The sequence below is a fragment of the Apus apus genome, chromosome 9, assembly GCF_020740795.1.
Source record: "Apus apus isolate bApuApu2 chromosome 9, bApuApu2.pri.cur, whole genome shotgun sequence".
In the NCBI taxonomy this organism is placed as follows: Eukaryota; Metazoa; Chordata; class Aves; order Apodiformes; family Apodidae; genus Apus; species Apus apus.
In genome coordinates this window covers 10,449,903-10,471,163 of record NC_067290.1, presented here as the reverse complement: position 1 = coordinate 10,471,163, position 21,261 = coordinate 10,449,903, and the positions used below count along the sequence as shown (strand labels likewise).

The 21,261-nt window shown below is 36.4% G+C and overlaps 1 protein-coding gene across 32 annotated transcripts in view; it reads left to right on the top strand.

Moving 5' to 3' along the window:
* SLMAP (sarcolemma associated protein) overlaps positions 1-21,261 on the top strand; it is a 76,916-nt gene that overhangs the window by 9,447 nt on the left and 46,208 nt on the right. For 19 of the 32 annotated variants that reach the window (XM_051627316.1, XM_051627307.1, XM_051627300.1 and 16 more), the window contains exon 3: positions 21,022-21,169. In XM_051627316.1, coding sequence (XP_051483276.1) covers positions 21,022-21,169 — 148 coding nt within the window. Of the gene's footprint in view, positions 1-21,021; positions 21,176-21,261 lie in introns of all 32 variants that reach the window. The other 13 variants (XM_051627314.1, XM_051627306.1, XM_051627297.1 and 10 more) reach the window with 1 other exon arrangement.

Below are 21,261 nucleotides of genomic sequence, written 5' to 3'. Positions count from 1 at the left end.
GGTGGTGAAAGAATCCATTCTGCAGCCAAACTTATTTTATCAGGTCCTTGGTCTCAGTAGGTAATTGCAGCTCCTTGTTGTTTTATTGCTATCACTACAGAGATTCCTCTTGCTGAATGCCAGAGGATTTTTAAGGCTATATGGAGTCAATATAATAATTTAGTTTTAAGGAACAATGTATGAGTTTAATTAAGTTTATTTTGTTCCTGTGGATTCCAGAACTCTTTAAGTCATTATGTATAGTTAGGGTGGTATTTATTTTAAGGGAAGTTATGATACTGTAAACAAGGACAGCCAAATTATATGACATGGCTGTACTGTCAGAAGATAAGTGAGGTTGGTATGGACCCCTGGAGGTCATCCAGTCCTGTCCTCTGGTTGTTGTGGATTTGGGATAGAAAATTAATCTCTACCAGCAAATAAGCTTCTGAGGGTCAGGCATACCTGCTAAGTAGGCTAACTTGTGTTGCGATTGTTTTAAGCTATGTTTTGAATTTTCAGTGTGTGTGTGTATAATTTAGTCGTATGAAATACCTGGAGTACTTCTTCTATAGTGTAACTTAGAATTTCCACCAAAATGCATCAGATAGAAATTATCTTAAAATTTACTTTTAGAAAAAGAAGCACTAAATGAAAGACTTAAGAATGTTCCTAGTTCCATCCCTAATTCTGTAAGGGTGGAAATAATTCAACACTTTCACTTACAGTTCTTGACCACTACTTCCTTTTCAGGAGCTCAAAGAGGAAATTATTTTTTTCAATCTTCCTCTTTGAGAACTTTTCCTACACTGCATATTCAAGCAGTTCTAAGAGAAAGTCAGGAATACAAATCGTCACAGAATGGGCATATTTGTTTTTGCAATCTGGAACTACTTGACATTACGTAAAGTTGTGCTGTTTAAGCAGGGCTCTTGGTAGGTATAAAAGTATTGCCCGTGACTATAAGCCACTGGTTTGGTCTATGAAGACACATCTTCCTATATAATTAAAGGAAAAACTGATTGGCTGCTATTTTATTAATATTATGTTACCTATAATATAGAAAGGCATGTAGATATTCTCAGTCTATTTGAATGCTCTTTACCCATGGTGTCATCTTGATTTTTAGTTAAATGTATGCGTCTGACCGTTAATTAGAAAGTTAAAAGTATGTGTGCTGTTTGGCTAAATTTTACCTTTCATGTAAACAAAAGGGAAAATTATTTTGGTGTTTTTTGTACTTCTAACAAGTACATTGCATTGACACACATGCACAACTTTGGAAGCCTTTTTTTAGTTCCTGTATACAGAGGCTGCCTCAGCTGCTGAAATCAGTACATGCATCCTCTTGGGTTACTGCTTCCTGCGAAATTCAGTGCAGATCTGTATTTTAGCTGCTGGTTACCTTGTTCCCATGTTCCAGAAAAGGGCTTGGGAAGGGTTTGGTAAAACACTGGACAAACACAGGTCTCCTGCTGTCCTCGAGCCATTTCAGATTGAATTTCTGTGGGTTCTTTAGGTCATCCTGCTGGTATTTTGCCATCTTCACAGCCTGGTATAAATGTGTCTGTAGTTGAAGATTTTTTTATGCAGATAGGTGGGTTTTTTCATCTCCCCTTGTTGATCAAATGGATTTGTACTCAATTATCTTCTTCCCTTTCCTACATAGCTTCATGTTGAGCTTTCCTGGAGTAAGTGTTGCTGAATGAATTTTAAATTATGGTGTAAGTTTTATAAACTTATATTAAAGGAGCTTTATGGCTAGTATGTCTTTTGAGATCTGTAACTCTCTTTGATGTTTAAACTTACTGTACCCATCTTCCTTTATAATTGCTGTTTTGTATTTCCAAAGTATTTACAAAAAACAAGTGCTTTGTAGTATCCTTTTAAAAACCTTTTACGAAAGTGTAGTTTGGAGTCTGATGTTAGTGTACCTGTAATCTTGTAACATGATGTCAGTGACTGGATCTCTTTGCTGATGTCACACTTGAAATCTAGAAAGTATTTGCTTTCTAGGAATAGTTGCTTCAAACCTAATGAGAAGTTGTAACTTTTGGAAAGTTCTGGTTGAAGTCTGAACTAATAAATAACGTGAAAAGAACATGCAAGCAAACAAATATTTTGGAGCATAGGAAGGGGCCAGCTTTTTGCAATTTTAATATTACCAGTGGCTGTGTAATTGTTAGGACAATAAAAAGGATGTTAGTGAATCTGAGTCAAATATGACAAATACTACTGTGTGGACTTCGGTTGGTGGAGATGAGCTTCTTATCTTCCTGATTCATTGTATTTTTGAGCAACTAAAAGACTATTAGCTGTACTAAGGCTTACTTTTTAAATACAGCCTTTGAAGTATGAGCTTTGTTTGCTGGCATCTCAAAAGAGGGAGGAGAACATTTATCTGCTTTGATAAACAAGCCTTTAGAAAGAACTGCATGACCTTGTGTGAAGAATCATGATGGGAGGAATGTCTTGTATATTTATTTTATGTAATCAGAAGTGGTAAAGTCAGTTAAAGTGCATCTTGTTCAAAGTGTAAAGCACTGAGATACCTGTCTACACTTGAGGCATAGTAAAGGTATTATCATTTAAATCTTTGAATTATAATGATTAACATACTTATTCAACATGGTAATAGTGTATTAAGCCAAGCTTACAAGTTTTGAAAACATTCTAATTCAAATACTTGGGTTGTTTGTTTTTTCAAGTATTACAGCTTCAAGTTTTGGAAACATAGATGCATGACTGTTCTTTATAAAATAAAGTATTAAGAATTTTTTCAGACATCTTGATATTATACTTTAGTAAGACAGTTAAAAATGCCCTGTAGCAGGAAGTTTGTGTGTCTTGCATCTTCCTATAGTGCTAATGAGAAATTGCACTATGAAAACTGTGGTAGAATATGGAGTCTGTTACTTTCTGCAAACCTCAGTGCTGTAATTGGGAGAGGAGTCATGCTTGTTAGTTTCCAGTTCTACTCTTTTACAGGATTTCATTCCAACTCAAAAGGTACTTTTTTCAGTGTTGTTTTCTATGTTCTTCTGTTCTTGTTTAGTTCCCTTGGTAAAACAACTAAAGGAAATAGAAAAATCTTGTCAACTTGTTCTGCCTTGTCTAGTGAAATTATATTTTTAAAAGTCCAAGGTCACTGAACCTGTATGTTTCTGAAAATGTGGGTGATAACACTTGTTTAGAACAGGATGCTCTTGCCAGCATTAGGGCAGTAATCTAGTAAATTAACAGGAAGAGTGAAATGGAATAGGCAGCAAAAAGAGCACCATGGACCACAACATCAGAATAGAGTGTTCTTTGCTTCATTTATCTAATCCTTTTGGGACCTAAATCCTAAATAGCTGTGAGTGCTTATCTTTGTGTTTCTTTGTGAATTTTTGGGTAGTTACTTTCATATATTTGTAATGTGTATGTATTACCATTAGAAAACATGGTCCTAAAGGTTGTGGAATTTGGTTTTCCTTTATTTTTTACACTAGTAACAGTTCTGCAAACTGCTGAATCTTAGCTAGTTATACGACGGAACTGAAGAAATGAGAACAAATCTGTTGCAGAAATGGTTGTGGGTGCACAGAATCTTCCCAACAGGTTTTCAAATGTCAGATGAGCCCTTCTGCCTAACTGATCCTTCATCCTATTCTCCTCATTCTGACTCTCACACTTGGGCCACTCTGAAAACAACTAGATCTTAAGACTTCAGCTCCCTTGTACATTCTGTACTGTTGCTCCTGTCTTCTTTACACTTGTCAAGAGGAGAAGACTTCCAGGCTTTTATAAAGAGCTACCTTATCTACCCTGTTTTTGAGCAGCACTTACCCACTGGAGTCTGTAAGGCTGTCTTCCTGAAAGTCACTGGTATTCTAGCTGCCACCTTCCTCTTACTATTGTCCCTTTCTGCAAAAAACCAGATGCCCAGCACTGTTTTAACATCCCATCTCAGCTGCACCTTTGATTCCTCTCCTCTTTTGTCCAAGTGTGCTCAAGGTAAATGTCATGTGGTGGTGTGGCAGCCAGGCATAAGTTATCATAGAGGCTGGAGAGAGGAAAATTAGGGGAAAGAGGAGTGAGATGAAAGACTGGAAGAAACTTCTGATTCTGTGTCTTGTTCCTTCTAAATACAAGCAACCAGTTATTGAGGTCATTTTCTCTGATTTGAGCCTGCTGGCCATATCCAAAGGTGGTCTGCAGGTGTTCAGGTACTGTATGTGTCATGAAGCAGATCTGTACAGTTGGGTTGGAGAACTGTAAAGTTGAGCTTCATGTCAGCTCTGAGGCACACATCACTTTTCAGTATGAGGGATAAACCATCAAGTGAAAAGAGCATTGGGCAGTGAAGTTGCTGTGGGATTTAATTGCACAGGTAACTCTACGAGGGGGGTTAGAGTCAAGATGATTGCTGCAAGTGGATGAAGGGAATATTGAAACTTAAGAACAAGTAATAATTACACACTTCAAATTGCAGCTTGCACTTAAAAAAAAAAAAAGAAATACCAACAGGAAACATGTATTACCACTTCTCCTTTTTCAATTTACTTGTACCATTAAGCATAGCTGTCCGAAGAGCAGAGTTCTGTGCTGTTCAGAAAAGTCCCTGGGAAGGTTAAAGTGATAATTTAAGGTAACAAAGCTTTTATTTGAGAATTTTGTGTTACATTTGCTATTTGAATGTTTCATTTTTAATAAATGCATATTTTTCTCAGCTTAATTTCTGAAGTTCTGTCAAAATATTCTTAACATGTTAAAAAGACATTGTTATGAGCAATGCAGAAATAGTGGTTGTAATGAGCTTCATTTATAGCAAAAGAAATATTTCTAGGTCAGACAGATTTTTTTTTATTGAACTAGTCATGCAGTTGGAAGATAGGTTGTCTTCCATGAAAGATCTTAGGGAAAATAGATTAATCTCTTACTGTGCTAATGGAGAGCATTAGATGTTAGTTTGCTTCAGTGGTTTTAGTTTGTTTTAAATAGCAGCATGGAACTAGTTTTGTTCATTTCCATGGTTCTGCCACAGCTAAATTAGTTTATTTCATACTCAAGGTATTTTTGAGTGTGTTGCTTCATGAAGAAGTCTAGTAACTCAGTTTGGGTGGTAGTCAATACTAAGTAGAGATGAATGTTCGTATACTTGAACTGATGCAATGGTTACTCTTCCTATCTGCAAAATGTAAATGTTCTAGTAGTTTTATTAAAAAAAGGTAATTTTGCTTTTTTCTGAGATTGTCACAATAAATTATAATTTTTATCAGCTAACAATTTGGGCTTCTCTGTAACAGTATCTGAAGTGAAGGAAAAGCAAAAAATCTGGTGAAGTGTGAGTAGTAATAATAAGAGCACTTAAGTGAAAAGTCTTTATTTGCTCTGATAGTTATGTGTTTGCAGAGTGCCTCTTAGCATAATGTAAGAAGGATTAAGTATTGCTTGAAAATAAATTTTGCATTTTCCAAAATGAGCAGTCTTAAAAGCTCTTTATTAAATTCATTGTTTGGGTGAATCAAGTTGATGGGTTTCTCCCTAGTGGGTTCTGGTTTGGTGTTTTTTTGTGTATGGGAGGGTTTTTTTTTATTTTTAAAATTATTTTATTTATGGGTTTGTGTTTTTCTGCTCTTGGAGTAGTTTAGGGACTGAATTCTTCTAACAGGCACTGAATTTTCAGTTGATGATATGGCTACACATAAATCTGTGAGAGGATAAGCAATAATCAATTGCAGTTTAAGTGGTATTGAGGTTCCAGCTGTTTGATTTACTTGCTGTGGGCACACTTCTTTCCTGGTTGCAGAGCAAAATATTTGTAAATTGCACACAGCTGGTAAAGCTTTAGAAAGAGGAGAATGAACAGAAGGTGATAGTTGTCACCTGAGTGAAGTTTTATGATGGTTATTGCCTCACTGCCAAATAAGTTAATATGTTGTGTTCTATTATAAGGCCCAGTGCAAGAATACTTATATTGTAACTTATCATACACCATTACTGTTGAGTGACTTGGTTTGCACAAATCATTACAGCCTTCTCTCAGATTAGTAAGTGAAAACTGGATCAGTAATTTGCACGTTGGTTATTGTATATATGAATGACCGCTAAAATCCAGACTTTCTAAAATAATAACAATTTGTTTCTAAATTATTTTCTACAAAATAATTAAGGTATTGATACAATAGTTAGGAATAAAGGGTTAAGTTGAGTTAGTTTGAAATGTCAACCACCTTTCTTTAAAAATAATATCTGAGTTGTCTTGGGATTTTTCTCCTCTGCTTTGTTACTCTGAACTATTGATGTGGTTTACCCAGTTTTGTTTACTTGTTTACTGTTTCTACTATTTAAGTTTTCAAGCTAAGCCTTTCAAAGGGAAGTAAAGAAAACATCAACTTTCCTGATGTGCCTATTAAGAAACACTGAGGTTATAAAACTGTTGAGAAACAGAGAAGGCAAATGCTGCTGGCTGGTGGTTAATGAAACTTGTCATGCTTTGAATTCGGGCTCCTTGGCTCTGACTGAGTGAATTGGAAGTCTAGAGACATTCAGCTGCTGAGCCTAGAAGTTGTCAGGCCATCCACTTCGTGCAGTCAGTGGGCAGATATGCTGTTCAAGTTGTCCAGGTTTGAGTTAAGTGTGTAAAGTGCAACTTAACAAGGTAAGTGAGGGACCTTGGTGAATAGAACATCTTTATTTTACCTGATTTGCATCTAATTTTAAGAGACAGAAAAGCAAGCCATGGAATAAACAAACTGTTCCATAAGAACTTAATGAGAATTAAATGATGCATTTGTGTTTGTCTGGAAATGAAGCACCCATTTGTTTTTGAGGTACCTTCTGCTGAGGGTTGAAACTATAGTACTGGATATTCTGTCATGTATTTCTAGTTGGTTATGTGCTTTGCAAATCCTGAAGTTTTGCTTCTTTCCCAAAAGAAACCAAAGCAGGAGGCTGGAGATGTACTGTGGTGCAACCCTTAAAGCAGATGTTTGGGAGAGCAGAACAGCTGTGTTCATTGCATGGTGTGTCCTGCTCTTGGATGTTTTGTGGAATGTTACTGTTGCACAGCATAGACCTGGTGCAGAACAAGGAACTAGTCAGGATGAAAAATAGTTGGTGCCTGACATATCCCTGAAAACTTAGATGAGGAAGGTACTGAGTGCTGTTGAGGAATGTGCAATCCGGTAAAGCCAAGAGACCTGTAAAGACTAAAGTTGTGTGTACATTATTTTCTGGGAACTGCTGCAGAGTCTGTCATTTAAGAAGGTGTAAAATACAGCTGCTTCTTCAGCCCCCAGGAGTTACTGTCAGGTAGCAACAGAGGAGGGAGGTAATTTTAAGATGAAGCAGGAGAAGGACTAGTTTCCTTCTTTGGAAGTCTGTGGTAGACAGACTAATTCCTGCCTTCTCACAGGAGCAGTGTGCTAAGATGCTTTCATGTCAGAGAGGCCCTTACCCTGGTATTTGTTACCTGTGTCTGCTAGATGATGTAGCTTCAGAGGGTATTCATGTGGATCTGTGTATAAGCAATCAGGAGAGCTGTTATTGATCTCTGTATATTTTGTATTCTGTTTTCATTACGACAATAGGATCTTAATTATTTTGAAACTCTCTGGGCAGATTTTGAAGTATTTTCTCTGGTTTTGAGTGGTAAACACATTTTAAATTGTTCTAGCAAACATGTTTTTGTTTTGTTTTTTTTTAATGACAGTGAAGTAATGCAAAATTATAATAGTACAATGAAGCTTTCTGTCAACCTGCATCATCTCTAGGGTTTGACATGTCTGGTACTTGTAAAGAAAGTCAGTATGCTGCTTGGCTGCAGCAGGAGAAAACTGTTTTCTAAAATAGTTTAGAAGAAGGAAGCAATGGGGACACACATTTCTTTTGAATTTTTACTCTTAATGCTGCCAATTCCCAGTGGCCCAACCTATTTTCCTCTGAAACAAGCTATGGATGGCATCTAATCCTAATTAAAGTTTATTAAAAGTTCACACTAATGCTAGACTAATTATAGGTAATGTAACAGTCTAGCTGATTTTTCTTTAATCAAAATGCAGTCTTGTCTGCCGCCATGTTAAATTCAAGCTAAGATGACAAAACTTGTGGTATGTCAAGCCTATTACTTAACAGCAAACGTTTTTTGTGGGAAGGATGACTATACTGGGAGTGCAGTTTGAATTTTATGTGAACTGAATTTGAGGGTTCATCTGTTTTGGTGATCTACAGTACAGGTTCTGTTTTTTCAGACTAGATGGGCCAGTGTAGATGGGGTTTATCTGAGGCGTAGTACAGGTGCATTGCCACTCTTATTTAGTGACATTATAGTTTTTAATGGCTGGAGAAATCAACTTTGAGTTTTCTTGTATGTTCTGTTTGGACTGTAGATTTGGAAATAATTCTTTAAATGCTTTTGCTTTGAGTTAGCAGTGAATATCCTTCTGCCAGTTGTTTTTGTTCTTTCTGTAAATGACTCATTCTGCTGGTTTGCTTTAGCTCCTAGATTTTCTGTTTTGTTCTTTTAAGAGCCTAGATAATCAATCGTAGCAGAACTTAGTATGTTAAGTGTCAAAAACACATTTCAAGCAAGTGCTACCTTTGTAAAGAAAAAGCCTAATTGTTCTCAGAACAGCAATATTTTTGAACTGCTGATTAGACATGGAAAAAACTTGCATGATAATTCCAGTTCTTTTGCAGCATATGGCAAATTTCTAGCTACATATTTTTTACCATTGATTAGGAAGTTCAATTTCTATATATAATGTGTAAAGGGTTTGACAGCAATCTGAATTTTACACATGCTTGGTTATCCTGGGTGGGATTTCAGTAACTTGCAGAATTTCAGTAGCAGGAACATTAAAGTTGAGAAACCTAATTTAAAAATCTGAGAAGTAGGAGAATTGCTAATTTGGATCTTGTAGCTTAAAAGTAGCTTGTGTTCAGGGCTCTAGAGTGTAAAGATGGAATTAGTAATCTAGACAACCCACAATATGTGTGCTCTAAATAATGGAAATGTCAGTTTAAAAAAACCCTTCACTTTCATACTATAAACAGTCTTCAACTTTAGTTTCTGATACACTTTTGATCGAATTGGTTTGCACTACCAAATCTCGACCAGAGTGTGTATAGTTATGTTGCCCTCTAGTGGTTGTAATTTAGGTTTAAATAGTAAAAAGCAAAGGCGTTTTCATGCTTAGGAGAGGGTTTCAGTGATTCTTGCTTGCAAATGATTTGGTATGTTGTGTTTTTTACAGTAGCAATGTGTTCACTGGTTACTACTTCCATGACAACGGAATAACACCAAGATTGTACAAAGGAAAAAATATGCTACTCTCAGGCTTTGCGGCTGAAAGGGTGTGAGATTGGCAGCAGTAATTTGCAAATCCCTTGCCCCTTCTCCTTGTCCATATTGGTAGATCGTTCATGGGCACTTATGTATTCAAAGTACTTTTTATTGACAAAGAGATTTTAAAAGGCATTCAGGTTGGTTTGTTTTTTAGCTTGTTTGAAGAATACCATTCATTGGCACAGTGTTATCTCCCTGATGACTTTGTAGGTATGATGGGAAATACCCAGAAAAAAGACATCAAAATACTTTTGTCTGTGTAGAAAGCTGTACTGGAATAATTACCTTAGCAAGTTTTGCCATGTTCGCAAACCTTTTTAATCTGTAAATCCAAGCTACCATGTATGTAATTTTTGCCCTCTACTAAGACCAGTATGAATCATGAGTCACTGTGTTTGAAACTTAATTACCGTATTTCTGAACATCTTATCTGTGCTTTGCCCATTCCTCTTTATCTTCTGGAGTTAGTTTCATGTTCTGAACCAGTGAGAAGGCTCCAGCACCTGCCCCTTGTTTTTGAGCCAGTAGGATACAGCTAAATAAATAGTTGACTAATGTTGTCAAAATTGTCTGTCAAAAATCAGCTCATAGTCTCTCACGTTGCTGGCAGTGAATGCATGCTACAGGTATTTCTTGGCTTTAAAACAAAATACGTAATTTTTCTTGTAAAATTGTTGATCTCAAAGTAGCCCAAGAATAATCTGCCCTTGTTCATGAATTCCAGCGTTCAATTACTGCTTGCTTTGAAAATCTTGACCCAGGAATGAGTTGCAAATAAATACAGCCTCCTCCCAGACTATTTTTGCTCTCACTTTGTTGGAGGTATGGCTTGGCAGTGCCTTGAGTACAAATATTAAACTCCCAATTGTCAAATTTCTTCTCTGTGCTGGAAAATGAATTTTCCATCTTTGGATGGAGCCGCACCCTGCTCTGGTGGTGTTTGGTTTCTAGTTAATCGCGTTTGCTCTCTGTATGGAATGCTGAAGTTCAAAACACAGAATGAAAATAAATTAAATTTTGGATTATTTTATGTAAAAAAATTTGGTCTTGGTGCAGAGAAGTCTTCAGAAAAACATGAAGGAGCACATTGCTTTGGTGACCCCTTGTTTCCAGTATGAGGAAGTTTGCAGTGAAGTCACTGCACTATATTTTGGTAGTATCTGTGGTTTGGACCCGTTACAAAAATATCTAGTTTGATATGATTTTAGTGTCATTTGTTCTGAGGCAGTTATTTTGACTTAGGACTTGCACTTCTGTATCTTTACTGGCTGCACTGAATTATATCACCAAAACATGAACCTTATCCTCAGTATGGTCATTGTAACAGTAATTTAGAAATGTGCTGAACTCTATTTTCCTTGTGGCACCTGTCATCTAGCAATAAATAATTCAGGAGCAGATGATTTCAGAAAGCAAGAAATCTTTGCTTTATGCTAAGTACAGATCAACTAAATAGGCCTGCTTCAAATACTTGTTTAAAAAAAGATAAATACAGTAATTGCATTAGAGAAGTCCTTTCAGATGGAATGTCTCTTGCTAAAAGGGAGGCAACTTCATAAATTTTTCAGGATATTTTTGAAGTTTTTATGTAGTGTTCTTGTGACGATATCAAACCACTATTGTGTTTGGAAGGGTTTGTGAAATTTAATGTGGTTTGGTGTTGTTTCTTCCTTTATTTGAATGTGTGGTCACTGGGAGTTTTCTCTGTCATAAACCAGCAGTAGTATGGAATTAATGATGGTAGGTAAACACAGCACCTTATGTGTAAGGAGCAGAAATGAAGGAAGGTTGAAATAGTTTCAACAGCTTCCCCCTTTATTCTCTGTACAGTTGAAATGTGAACACATGAGGAAAGATCCTTCTCTGCAAGGAGTAGAGGAGCTTTGATGTAATGATTAACTCAATGCAGAAACTTAGCACTGTAGCACGATAGTTAGGCAGCTTTTACCTTAGTGCACCTGCCTTGAAATGTCTGTGATTATCGTTGAGAGCTGGAGTTTCCTGATGATAAACTAATGAGCTGCCTCATACTTCTTGCTTTCATGTAAGTAGATCTTCTCTACTGGCTCTTTGTGGGGTGGAGTATCTGGTAATATTGGCTTCTGTTGTGGTTTTTTTCAGGTTTGCTTGCGAATGAAAAATGTAATTGAAGTTAAGAGTAAATTGCAATGATAAATTGCAACCCTTTAAGAAGACACATTTGAAAAAAAATTGGAGTTTTATGTGGAAATCTGCACCTTGCAGCTTCTAATTATTTTATTTGGATACATGCATCCTACAAATACAGTCTTTGGGACTTTGTACACTTAAAGATCATGTTTGCTTTTGTTATGGCGAAGTTTGACTATGTCATGTTGCTAAATTGTCATATGATAAAGTAAGCAACAATGTTTCACTTTTAGTCTCGTTTTGGAGGAGAGTATTCATGTAAGGGCATCAGGTTTGATTTCAGCAATATTTTACACTTAGAAGTTATTATCTTAAGTGATTTTCCTGAAGAAGCTTAGATTTCTGGGTAATGGCCTATTAAGGCATTTTGTTCCTTTATTTTAAAGCCATATTAAGTTGCACTGTATTTCTGTAATTGATTGATACAGAGAAGGCAGTAACATGAAGCAAAACCTCAGAAAGTGACCTTGGGTGTATATTTTCCCCAGGGTGAACGTTTGATGTGTTGATAGAAGTTGATGTAAACTGTACAAAGCAATCACTGGTATCACAGTGATACGTTGCTGTATAAATGTCTTGTGTAACAAGAGAATGAGCTTCCTTAGGGAAACAGAGCAGGACAACTTCTTTACAATAAGTACAGTATCCTTCTAGAAACCCTGTTTTTTTATATAGCTTTTATTTTTTTGAGTCCTCTAGATTAGTTGGGTTTTTAATGTTGAGCAGGAAGGTGTTTTGTTTGTTTCTGTGTTGTCTAAACTGTTGTAATATATGACAGCAGTAATACAAAATAAGTTTCTTTCTATTGCTTTTGTATTCTAATGAATCAATTAGAGCATCTCAGGAACATATCTCAGTAATAATTTCTCAGGACTCTCTTTCTTGACTGCATTTCATTGATAATATATTTTAGTTTAGGACTTAAGCAATATACCTTAAATATGTGTCAGCATCTTCAGGATTAGAATTTCACATAGAATTAAAATTGTACTTGAACTTTCATGTAGGTGAAAATTCAAATATTTTTGTTTTCCTAAAAGCCAATCTGTATGTAATTAGTTGGAGAATTATTTTGTAGGAAGCTTTTCTGCTTTGTCTACATTCACAATGAAGTTCCATCTCCTTTTCTGAGGCTGCTAAATGTCCTTAATCTATTTTGTGTTTTACCTACAAAAGGAAGCTTTAAAGCATGGCTTATGTGAAGGGACAGACTTTTGATTCAGCTGTGAAGAAAATAAATATAAAAATGTTCTAGTTGTTCTGAAACCATCTAGCATTTATAGCAGAAGGCTGATTTTCAGGATTTTTTTGTGGTGTGTGAGCACAAAAGTTAAGTAAAAGATGTTCTAAAGAGCATTAATTAGTGACTATGGTGACAGATGTCTCACTGTATCAAGTCAGTCAGCTATATATAAACCAAATTACTTGTAAATTAGAACTCTTCCTCTAGATATCTTGTTTTTAAAAATAGCCTTTTGCATCAAAACTAGCGACATTGATGTGAAGAGAGATCTATTTTTATATGGTGTTGTCACATTTTGTGGTAAAACATTTCATCTTGAGGTTTTTGGGGAGTCTCATCATCTTGCTCCTTTTGGCAGTGAATTCATTTCTGGATTACTTGAATAATCTACGGATAGATCAGTGCTCATGAGTAATTTTAACCTTCTTGAACAAGTTTATTCTGTACCTTTTGTTTACCATAGATAACTTTATTCAGCAAGAGGAATGAAAAGTGTGTACTGTGCCCAGGATTGCTTCAGGGCATATCCTTCAGCATGAATCTTCTACATGAATGTAGTTTCTACAGAATTTAAGGAATGAGTTGTTACTGTGTGATAGAGGGTGGTCAGGACTTGGTCTTCTGTAACTGGGTGTTTTATTGCATTTTGCAATTACAGAATGGGATTGTGTTGTTTCTAGAAGCGAGTTTGTGAGGTTACTTGAATGCCACTGCTTCTGTCAGATGGGTGTGAGGGCCAGTAGATTAGCAAAAAGAACTGTAATTTCTGATGTTTCTATTCCTGTTTGTTGGTTCCAGGTTTGTTTTGGGGTTAAAAAAAAAACCCAAGTTGGGAGTAAAAGCACTTTTAAAAGTATAAGCTATTACTTTAATATTGGTATAATACAATACAACAATAATTTCTTATGAAGGAATTTTTTCTATATAAATTAGCATCACCATAATACTACAGTATTTTTTCCAGAAGTTTTTTGTCCCAGGTGCTTGGAGTATTGATAGTTCTTTTTAGAGCTGACATAAATAAAATAAATCTGCAAGTGGGTTAGTGATGCTGATACAATTCTGTAGTGACCATTGGGATGTTGAGGGTTCCAGGAACTGTAATGCAATTTATTTAGATTTTATGAAAGCAAATATTATGCAGATCATCATGGTTTTCCTAATTTACTTCAAACTCTACTTTGACAGCTACCTCTTAATACAGAGAGCTCCAATTTTTGTTTGTGAAATGTACTTACTTTAAGGTCTTAAGATTCTGACAAATAGCAACTGACAGAAACCAGATGGTTGATGTTGTAAATACAGCCTCCTCTGCTGTTTTGTTCTTGTATGATGCTGCTGCTGTGGGAGGTGTGAATATATGGTATAGGAACCAGCTTCTAAAGTATGCTCATTTTTAGCCCAGGTCATTGTTATATACCAACCAGATTAAGCTAACTGGAAATAAGGAATCCTGAAATCATGCTGACTGTTCAGCTGTCCCTGCCATCAAGCCAACTTTGCTGCTTTCTGTGATGGTAAGGAGCAGTTAACTAAGGTGGTGGTGGGTTCATCTGCCTCACTTCTTTTGTGTCTTAGCACATGGGAGTTGAAGACCTCAGTCTTGAATGGTACAGTGATTGTGAAAGATGTGTGGGACTATGGTTTGAAGTCGAGGGCAGCAATGCATGATTACAGCAAACTTCTGGAGACAAGTGGTAAAGATCTTCATCCTCATTCTGTTGTATGCACAAACTTCAAATTGTGAGCATGGGTTTTGTTTTAAACTAGAGCTTGGATTGTGATACATTTTGAAGTCCTACACTTCAGCTTTTAGCAGTCTTCTACCAATCTCTCTGATATTAATTGCTTTGAAAAATGCAACAATAGTGCTGGAGAATTTTAATTGATAATAAATATCCCAAACCATTTAAATAGAATGTTTTTCAGCTCCACATAGCTAATTCTAGAACAGAATAATTAAAAAGTATTGTTTAACCTTTTTAATAGTCTTTCTGTTAAGAATGACCACTTGTTAATACAAATTTAAAAATCCTTTTAATATAAATGTCCAACATCCTGTGTCTGAATTTTCCTGATATAGACTGTGGGTAACTGCAAATATTGAAAAATAAGATACAGCTTTTGACTAATAGTAACCTTGAGTCCTGAGCTTTTCACCTTCAGATGAGTAAATTTCCTTTAATTACAAGGACTAGCAAATGTGGGGTTTAAATAGTGGATTAGAAAGTAAATGCTTTTGCCTGATGGGCACTGCAAATAGGAGATGGTATTAACTCTGCAAATGTGCTTTCATGTTTTTCGGTTTTGTGAATGTTTTTAATATGTCATAATTGAAATTTCTGAAATGTGCCAGAATATCTGTAGAACTCACTGGTTAAAATAAGCATTGCAACATCGTATATCAAAAGAAAGGTCTGTGCTGAAATGTTTGCAGGTACAACACACCTGGAAATGTTTGCTCTCTTTTGTTGAGGAATGTGATATTTTGCTACTGAGAAACACTCCAGCAATCCAAGGTTGCAGGCAGGTGTATGGTTGTGCACAGTTTGTTGTTGCCTCTTGGTGTTCAGCACTGCTCCTCTGCCTAAGGTGTTTCCTCCTCTTCCCCACAAATCCAAGTGGTCTTCCCTGTCATAGTCCCTGTGTCCTTTTTGGGCAGACAAAAGTTTAGCTGAATAACAGGGCTGGAAATGAACTTCAGAGCACTTGAACTATCAGGATGTGGCAGGCAACAGAGTAATTAATGCTTTGCAGCACTTGAGATATATCCAGAAATGGCTGAACTCTGTGTATACCCAGACTTGGTTACACTGGCACAAAACTGCTTTTACTGCCGCAGTTTATTTTGCTTGACAACAGGTATGAGCAACCAGCAGGGTTGTCCTGGCAGTACAGTCAACAAAACTTTAAGGTGTAAATAGACACGGACCAACTTGGTCAGCAGAAGAGCATATACTCTGTTCCTTGGACCTACTGGCAGGTTTGGAAGGATAGCACTGAATTAGTGGGGTAGCTGTAGCTGAGGATTTCACTACTTTCATCAAAGTAGTCAGATTTACATTAGACTTAGACTTTGGGTGAATATATTTGTCCAGTGCTATATCAAAGAAGGTTATTTTTTCTTCTTTTCTCTCTCTCTTTTTTTTTTTCTTTATAGAAAAGGTAGTTAAGTTTATTATTTTCCAAAGAAGTTCCCGAAAATTACGAGCAACTAGATCTCTCTGGGACCTTCCATACCTGTGGACCCTGAATAGTCAGCTGACACTCCTTCAGTCTGTTCAATGTCTGAAAAGTCCTTTTCTTCACACCTGGCCACTTCAGTACCATGGTGTGTGCCTGTGTCAGGTGCCTAGAATAGTTTTAAAAAGAAGATTTGCGAAGAACTTGAAAGTTAATGCACTAGTTTTGTTGCTAAGTTGATGGAGGTGGAGTTTAATAAGTGTAGAGCTATTAGATCTATGTGTTTAAGAAATATAAAACTAAATAGAAAAGCAATTTTGCTTGATGTACCCCACCCTGTGAATTATGCTTGCTTATGAAGACAAATACTTCTACTTCCTTGATAGGTGGGTGGAGCTAGGCAAGTGAGAGGAAAGGAATTTAGGATGTGTGTAAGCAGACCAGAATGAGGAACTTGATAACTTGGATCTGGAGGTAATTTAGCATTTGAACTTCTGTCTTACAGGCAAAGGATGACCTGGAATTCAGTATGTTTTGCACAGTGTATTCTGCTAACAGAAGTGCTACTTCCAAAAGAAGAAAATACTCAGGGCAAACACTTGAAGATAAAATTACCTTTTCATTGTATGGGAGAAAAAGCTTTCTGGTTGCAGTGTAATTCATGTTAGCCATACTGGTTGGATGCCATTATGTAATGTTTTAAAATCTTTGTGCACAATTCACATTGTGCAAAGCCAATGTACTTCACCCCCTAGTACAATACTCAGCATGAAACAAGTAAATTAACAGTTTTACTACTACTTAGTCTAGTTTTGAATGGAACTGTTACTCTAGGGCAGATATTCAAATTTCTAGATCCCTACTTACTTGCTGCATTTGAGTATTATCTCTAGTACTCAGGGGGTGCATTTGTAATGCCAGCATTAATTGTTCACTGATTATGTAGTTTGTAGTGTAAGTAGGGGAGGAATCTGTCATTGTAACTGCAGCATTTTATAGCTTAACTGCTTCAGCTGACAGCCTTGCTGCCCCTCTGTGGCAGTAAAAATGGCAAAAAATGAAGCTGTCATCTCCTTAGTGGCTGTAGCTCAGAATTTGACTAATCTAAATCCTTCTTGTTTAAACTAATGCCTCAAAGCCTGTGTAAAAGGGCTCTGAAACGTGGGACTTCTGTATATTTTCACACAGGCAATCAAATATGAGAAAAATAGTAAACTAGGAGGTCCTGAAATTGGGTTTCTCTCTATATTAGTTGTTTAGGCAGTGAAAAAATATTGAATTAATAAGGTATAGTGATGATAGATTTTCTCTTAAAGGTAGTGTACTATTTACTTAATTGATTCAGCTGTGGAAGAAGACTGAAATGTGTTTAATTATATGCAGTGGTCTAAGTCCACATTTTTTGGATGTAGAATTTGTTCCTTTTCATGAAGTGAATCTCAAATCTCTGCAGACAAACTGTCTCAGTAATTCTCAGTGTAATTCTCAGCATAGTTGTCCTGTACTGCAGTTTCAAGCCAGGCTAGATGGAGTAGCAGTAATGTGCTCTTAAAATGGAACAGGTTATCTATACATGGTGATAGCAAATGTTACCTGAGTCTGTCTTGATCACCATTCTTCATTTACTGTCTTACTGCAGTACTGAGGAGACGTGAGGGTTTTTTGTTCATTGTATTGAACCTGAAGTAGCTAGGTCTTAAGAGTTTTTGAAAAAAATCACTATTTAAACTGTCAGGAATTCATTAATAGAGCACTTACTCTTTAAGCATTGATTTTTTTTTTCTTATCCTGTGTGTAGAGACCTTGTTCTCCATCTTTACCTTGTACCTTGTAAAGAGCACTTATACAACAGAAAGTTCTCCAATATCTTTGCCTTTTAGTGTGTGTTTGATTATGATGCATGGCTGTTGCTTTGAGATTAACATTTTAGCTTTCTTGGAACAAAATTTTAAATTATTTGAGAAGGTGCTTAAGCCAGTACTGCCAGAAGAAAGGGCAGCATACACCAACCTAATTATATGTTTGTTCTGATGAACTACAAATTTTATTAATGGCCTATAAATGAGAGGATACAGACAATAATGAGAATGTAAATTACTAAGAAATGTGGGTTGGGATTTCTTTTCCTGTCTGAAAAGATGTTGTTACTGGAGAGGAAGGTTCTTAAGTAGTTGTATGTTACTATGTGTTTTGAGAGGGAACTGCAACTGGAACCATACATAGAGTTGTTACCTGGGTGTGAAAGTTCTTTAACAGTTCTCAAAAGCTGAGTTATTTTGAACGTGCATGAGCTACCATCTCTGCTTAGAACTGGACTAGTTAATGAGGCACACAAGGCCTGGAATTTTAGTTTGATCTGAAGAGAGGTTACAAAGGCAAGTATAATTAGGTCCATGTGTGCTGCCCTTTTTTCTGGCAGTACCGGCTTAAGCACCTCCTCAAATAATTTGCACCAGCTCTCAAAACTGGTTTGCAGTGATAAACAAGTGCCTGGGCCAGTGCACCAGAAGGGGAGGTGGTGCCACTCAGCAGTGAATGTTGGGGAAGGGAAAGATAGGTGGTGACTCTCTAAGCTGGCACTGCTGCTGAAGTTCCCTGGTTTGTGTTGGGAAGCAGGAAGAACGAACAGTGCTGATTCCACAGAAAGCACTGTAGTACATAGCAGCTGTGTAAAAGGCATTGTTTGGGGAATTGGAGAACCCACCAAGGATACTGCATAGTCAATAGTATATTAAATACTACTATACTACCATAAGTACCTGTCAGTATGTACCTGTGTTAATTTCAGGGCTTGTGCTTGTTTTTTTGGTAAAGATTACTTGTAGTAATGATAAAAAAGTGATGGAAGGATTAACTTTTCAGAAAGATCTGTTGAACTAGTGAAAACTAGTATGTAAGTAACATTTGAATTTGCTGCCTGAAAGGGACCAGATCTGGGTTCCTTACCAATTGCTACATTCAAGGTAACAGTCCTTTTCACTATGTCTTGAAGTCAGTGTGCTTCAGTAGCTCATATTGCTAATTCCTTTACTAGATGCAGGATGAAGAGTATTTTCATTCTGTTTGTAAGGACTACAAGGACTTTTCTAAAATTTAAATTCAGTAGTGTGCAGCTAAATGGATGTCAGTTTAATAATAAATTTGATGTGCTTTTTCTGGGGCCATTTGCCTACAAATTTTTTCCAGTTTAAATTTTGTGCCTGTTGGTATTTTGTAAGTTTTGTTGCTAATGATCTGTTGCACTTTCCTTGTGCTGCCTTGTCTGTGCTCCAGCTGCAGATTCTGCAGAACTATGTTTACAAGGGGCATTGTTTAATCAAAAAGTTGGAGGGATAAAAGGCAGATATTATGCATAGGAAAGAAGAGGGTGGGGAAGAACAAACATGCTTGTTTCTCCTTGCTTGTGACTCACTTTTTCATAACAGAAGAATTTTCAAATGGAGCAGAACACTAATTGAAAACAAACAGGAAGTAAAAAAAGTAATAATCTCTGCACTGAACCACAAGAGAGTTCAGTAGTAAATTAATAAGCGAATTAATTTGATTGGCTTTTAAAGTTATAACTGTTATAAAAGCTATATTATTATTTTAATATATAGTATTTTGTAATATAGAGAATATTATTTAGAATAGGGTGGGTCTGATTGTTAGTGCAGTGAATGCAGCCATAATTTCTTGATCTATGCATAATTTGTATTTAACTTCATCTTTATGAACATACAACTGACTATTTTCCTTTTCTTCAGTGTGAGATCCAAGGCACATCTGTTGGAAAAAAGTCTTTTTATGCTGCTTTTCATTCTGTCATTACATACACCTAGCTGAGCTTTCCTGTGTTGGCATTCCACTTGATTGTTGTATTGAGACCCATCTTCTGGACCCAGTGGTGTTTAAGCTCTTAGGTTAGGGTTGCTGTGTTGTGCTATTCCAGATGAGTCTGTAAGATACACACCATATGCTTGGTGTCATTTTCCAATGAGATCTGAAGAGCCCTACAGCTGGTCTCTTGCTCCATTTTAAACACCTTTTTCCTTGACTCTATGATATTTTTTTTTTTGAGTGATGTGATAATAGAGGCATATAAAAGCATGGGAGATTTTGCATGGAAACCTGAAAAAAATAATCAATTGCTTTTACAAGAAAAACATGGGAGTATGTTCATTTCTTTGAAGGCGACGTCTCTCCCCCCAGCCTTATGCTTGTTTTGGGACTTGATGAGATTCCTTATGGGTGCAGGATGCCAGAGATTTCTACCATCCCATCAGGTTCCTGTAGTAACTTGTTACCTTGAACTACTGAAAGTGACTAATTTTAGTAGTTACACCTGGCTGGTTAGTACCATTCCAGTCCCCTCTTTTGTGCTGTCTGCTGATCTGTTCTTAGCCAATGACTCTGGTCTTCTGCCAGGTGACTCACTGGTAACCTCTTCTCAGATGCAGCAGTTTTGACTAGAAGTGTTCCATCATAAGCAGTTTCTGATTCAATAAGTTGCTATTACATTTTAATTAACTCTACAAATTAATATTTACAAAGGTACTTGATGATGCAGCAATCCTGAGATTAACTTAATAGTGTCAACTAGTATTGCTGAGAGGTGAAAGCATCCTGTGTTTTTTCAACTTAGTTTCACCATTGTCTGATATTACATTCCCTGAACTCTATCTTCTGCTGAAGTTTTTCTTTGTGCTCTCAGTGCTAGTATTCTCTACAGCATGTTTCTGTCATGGAACACTGGTACTTTAAATGTATGAGCAGTTAGAATTTTTGTGTGTTGACAATATAAATATGAATTCTTACATGTGTGGCAAAAGGTATTACTAACCATGTCTGGTCTTTCCATGCAGGCAGTAGGTTAAGTACAGTTTGCAGCAATTGTTTGTGTAGTGTGTGTGCTAGAATTCAATCATATGTTAAATAACTAAAAATTAAATACAAATATTTCTTGATAACGTGAAGGTGTTGCATCCTGAGGAGGGTGTTTTGATACGTTTGAACTCTTCTACATTGGGAGGTCAAGCTGTATTTCATAGCAAATAACATTTTGCTGGAGCTTATGTTTCATCATACTTTTTTTTTTTTCAGATTCTTTACTATTCTTTTTGTTTGTTTTTTGCAGTTCTATCTTCAAGACACTAAAAGTAGTAATGGTACCTTTATTAATAGCCAGAGACTGAGTAGAGGATCTGAGGAAAGCCCACCATGTGAAATTATGTCAGGTGACATAATCCAGTTTGGCGTAGATGTGACAGAGAACACGCGGAAAGGTAAGGGTATGGATCACTTTTTTTTTTTCAAGTATATTTATTTAGAACTTCTTACTATGGTCCAATCTTTAAGAGTAAATGGTATTCCTGTT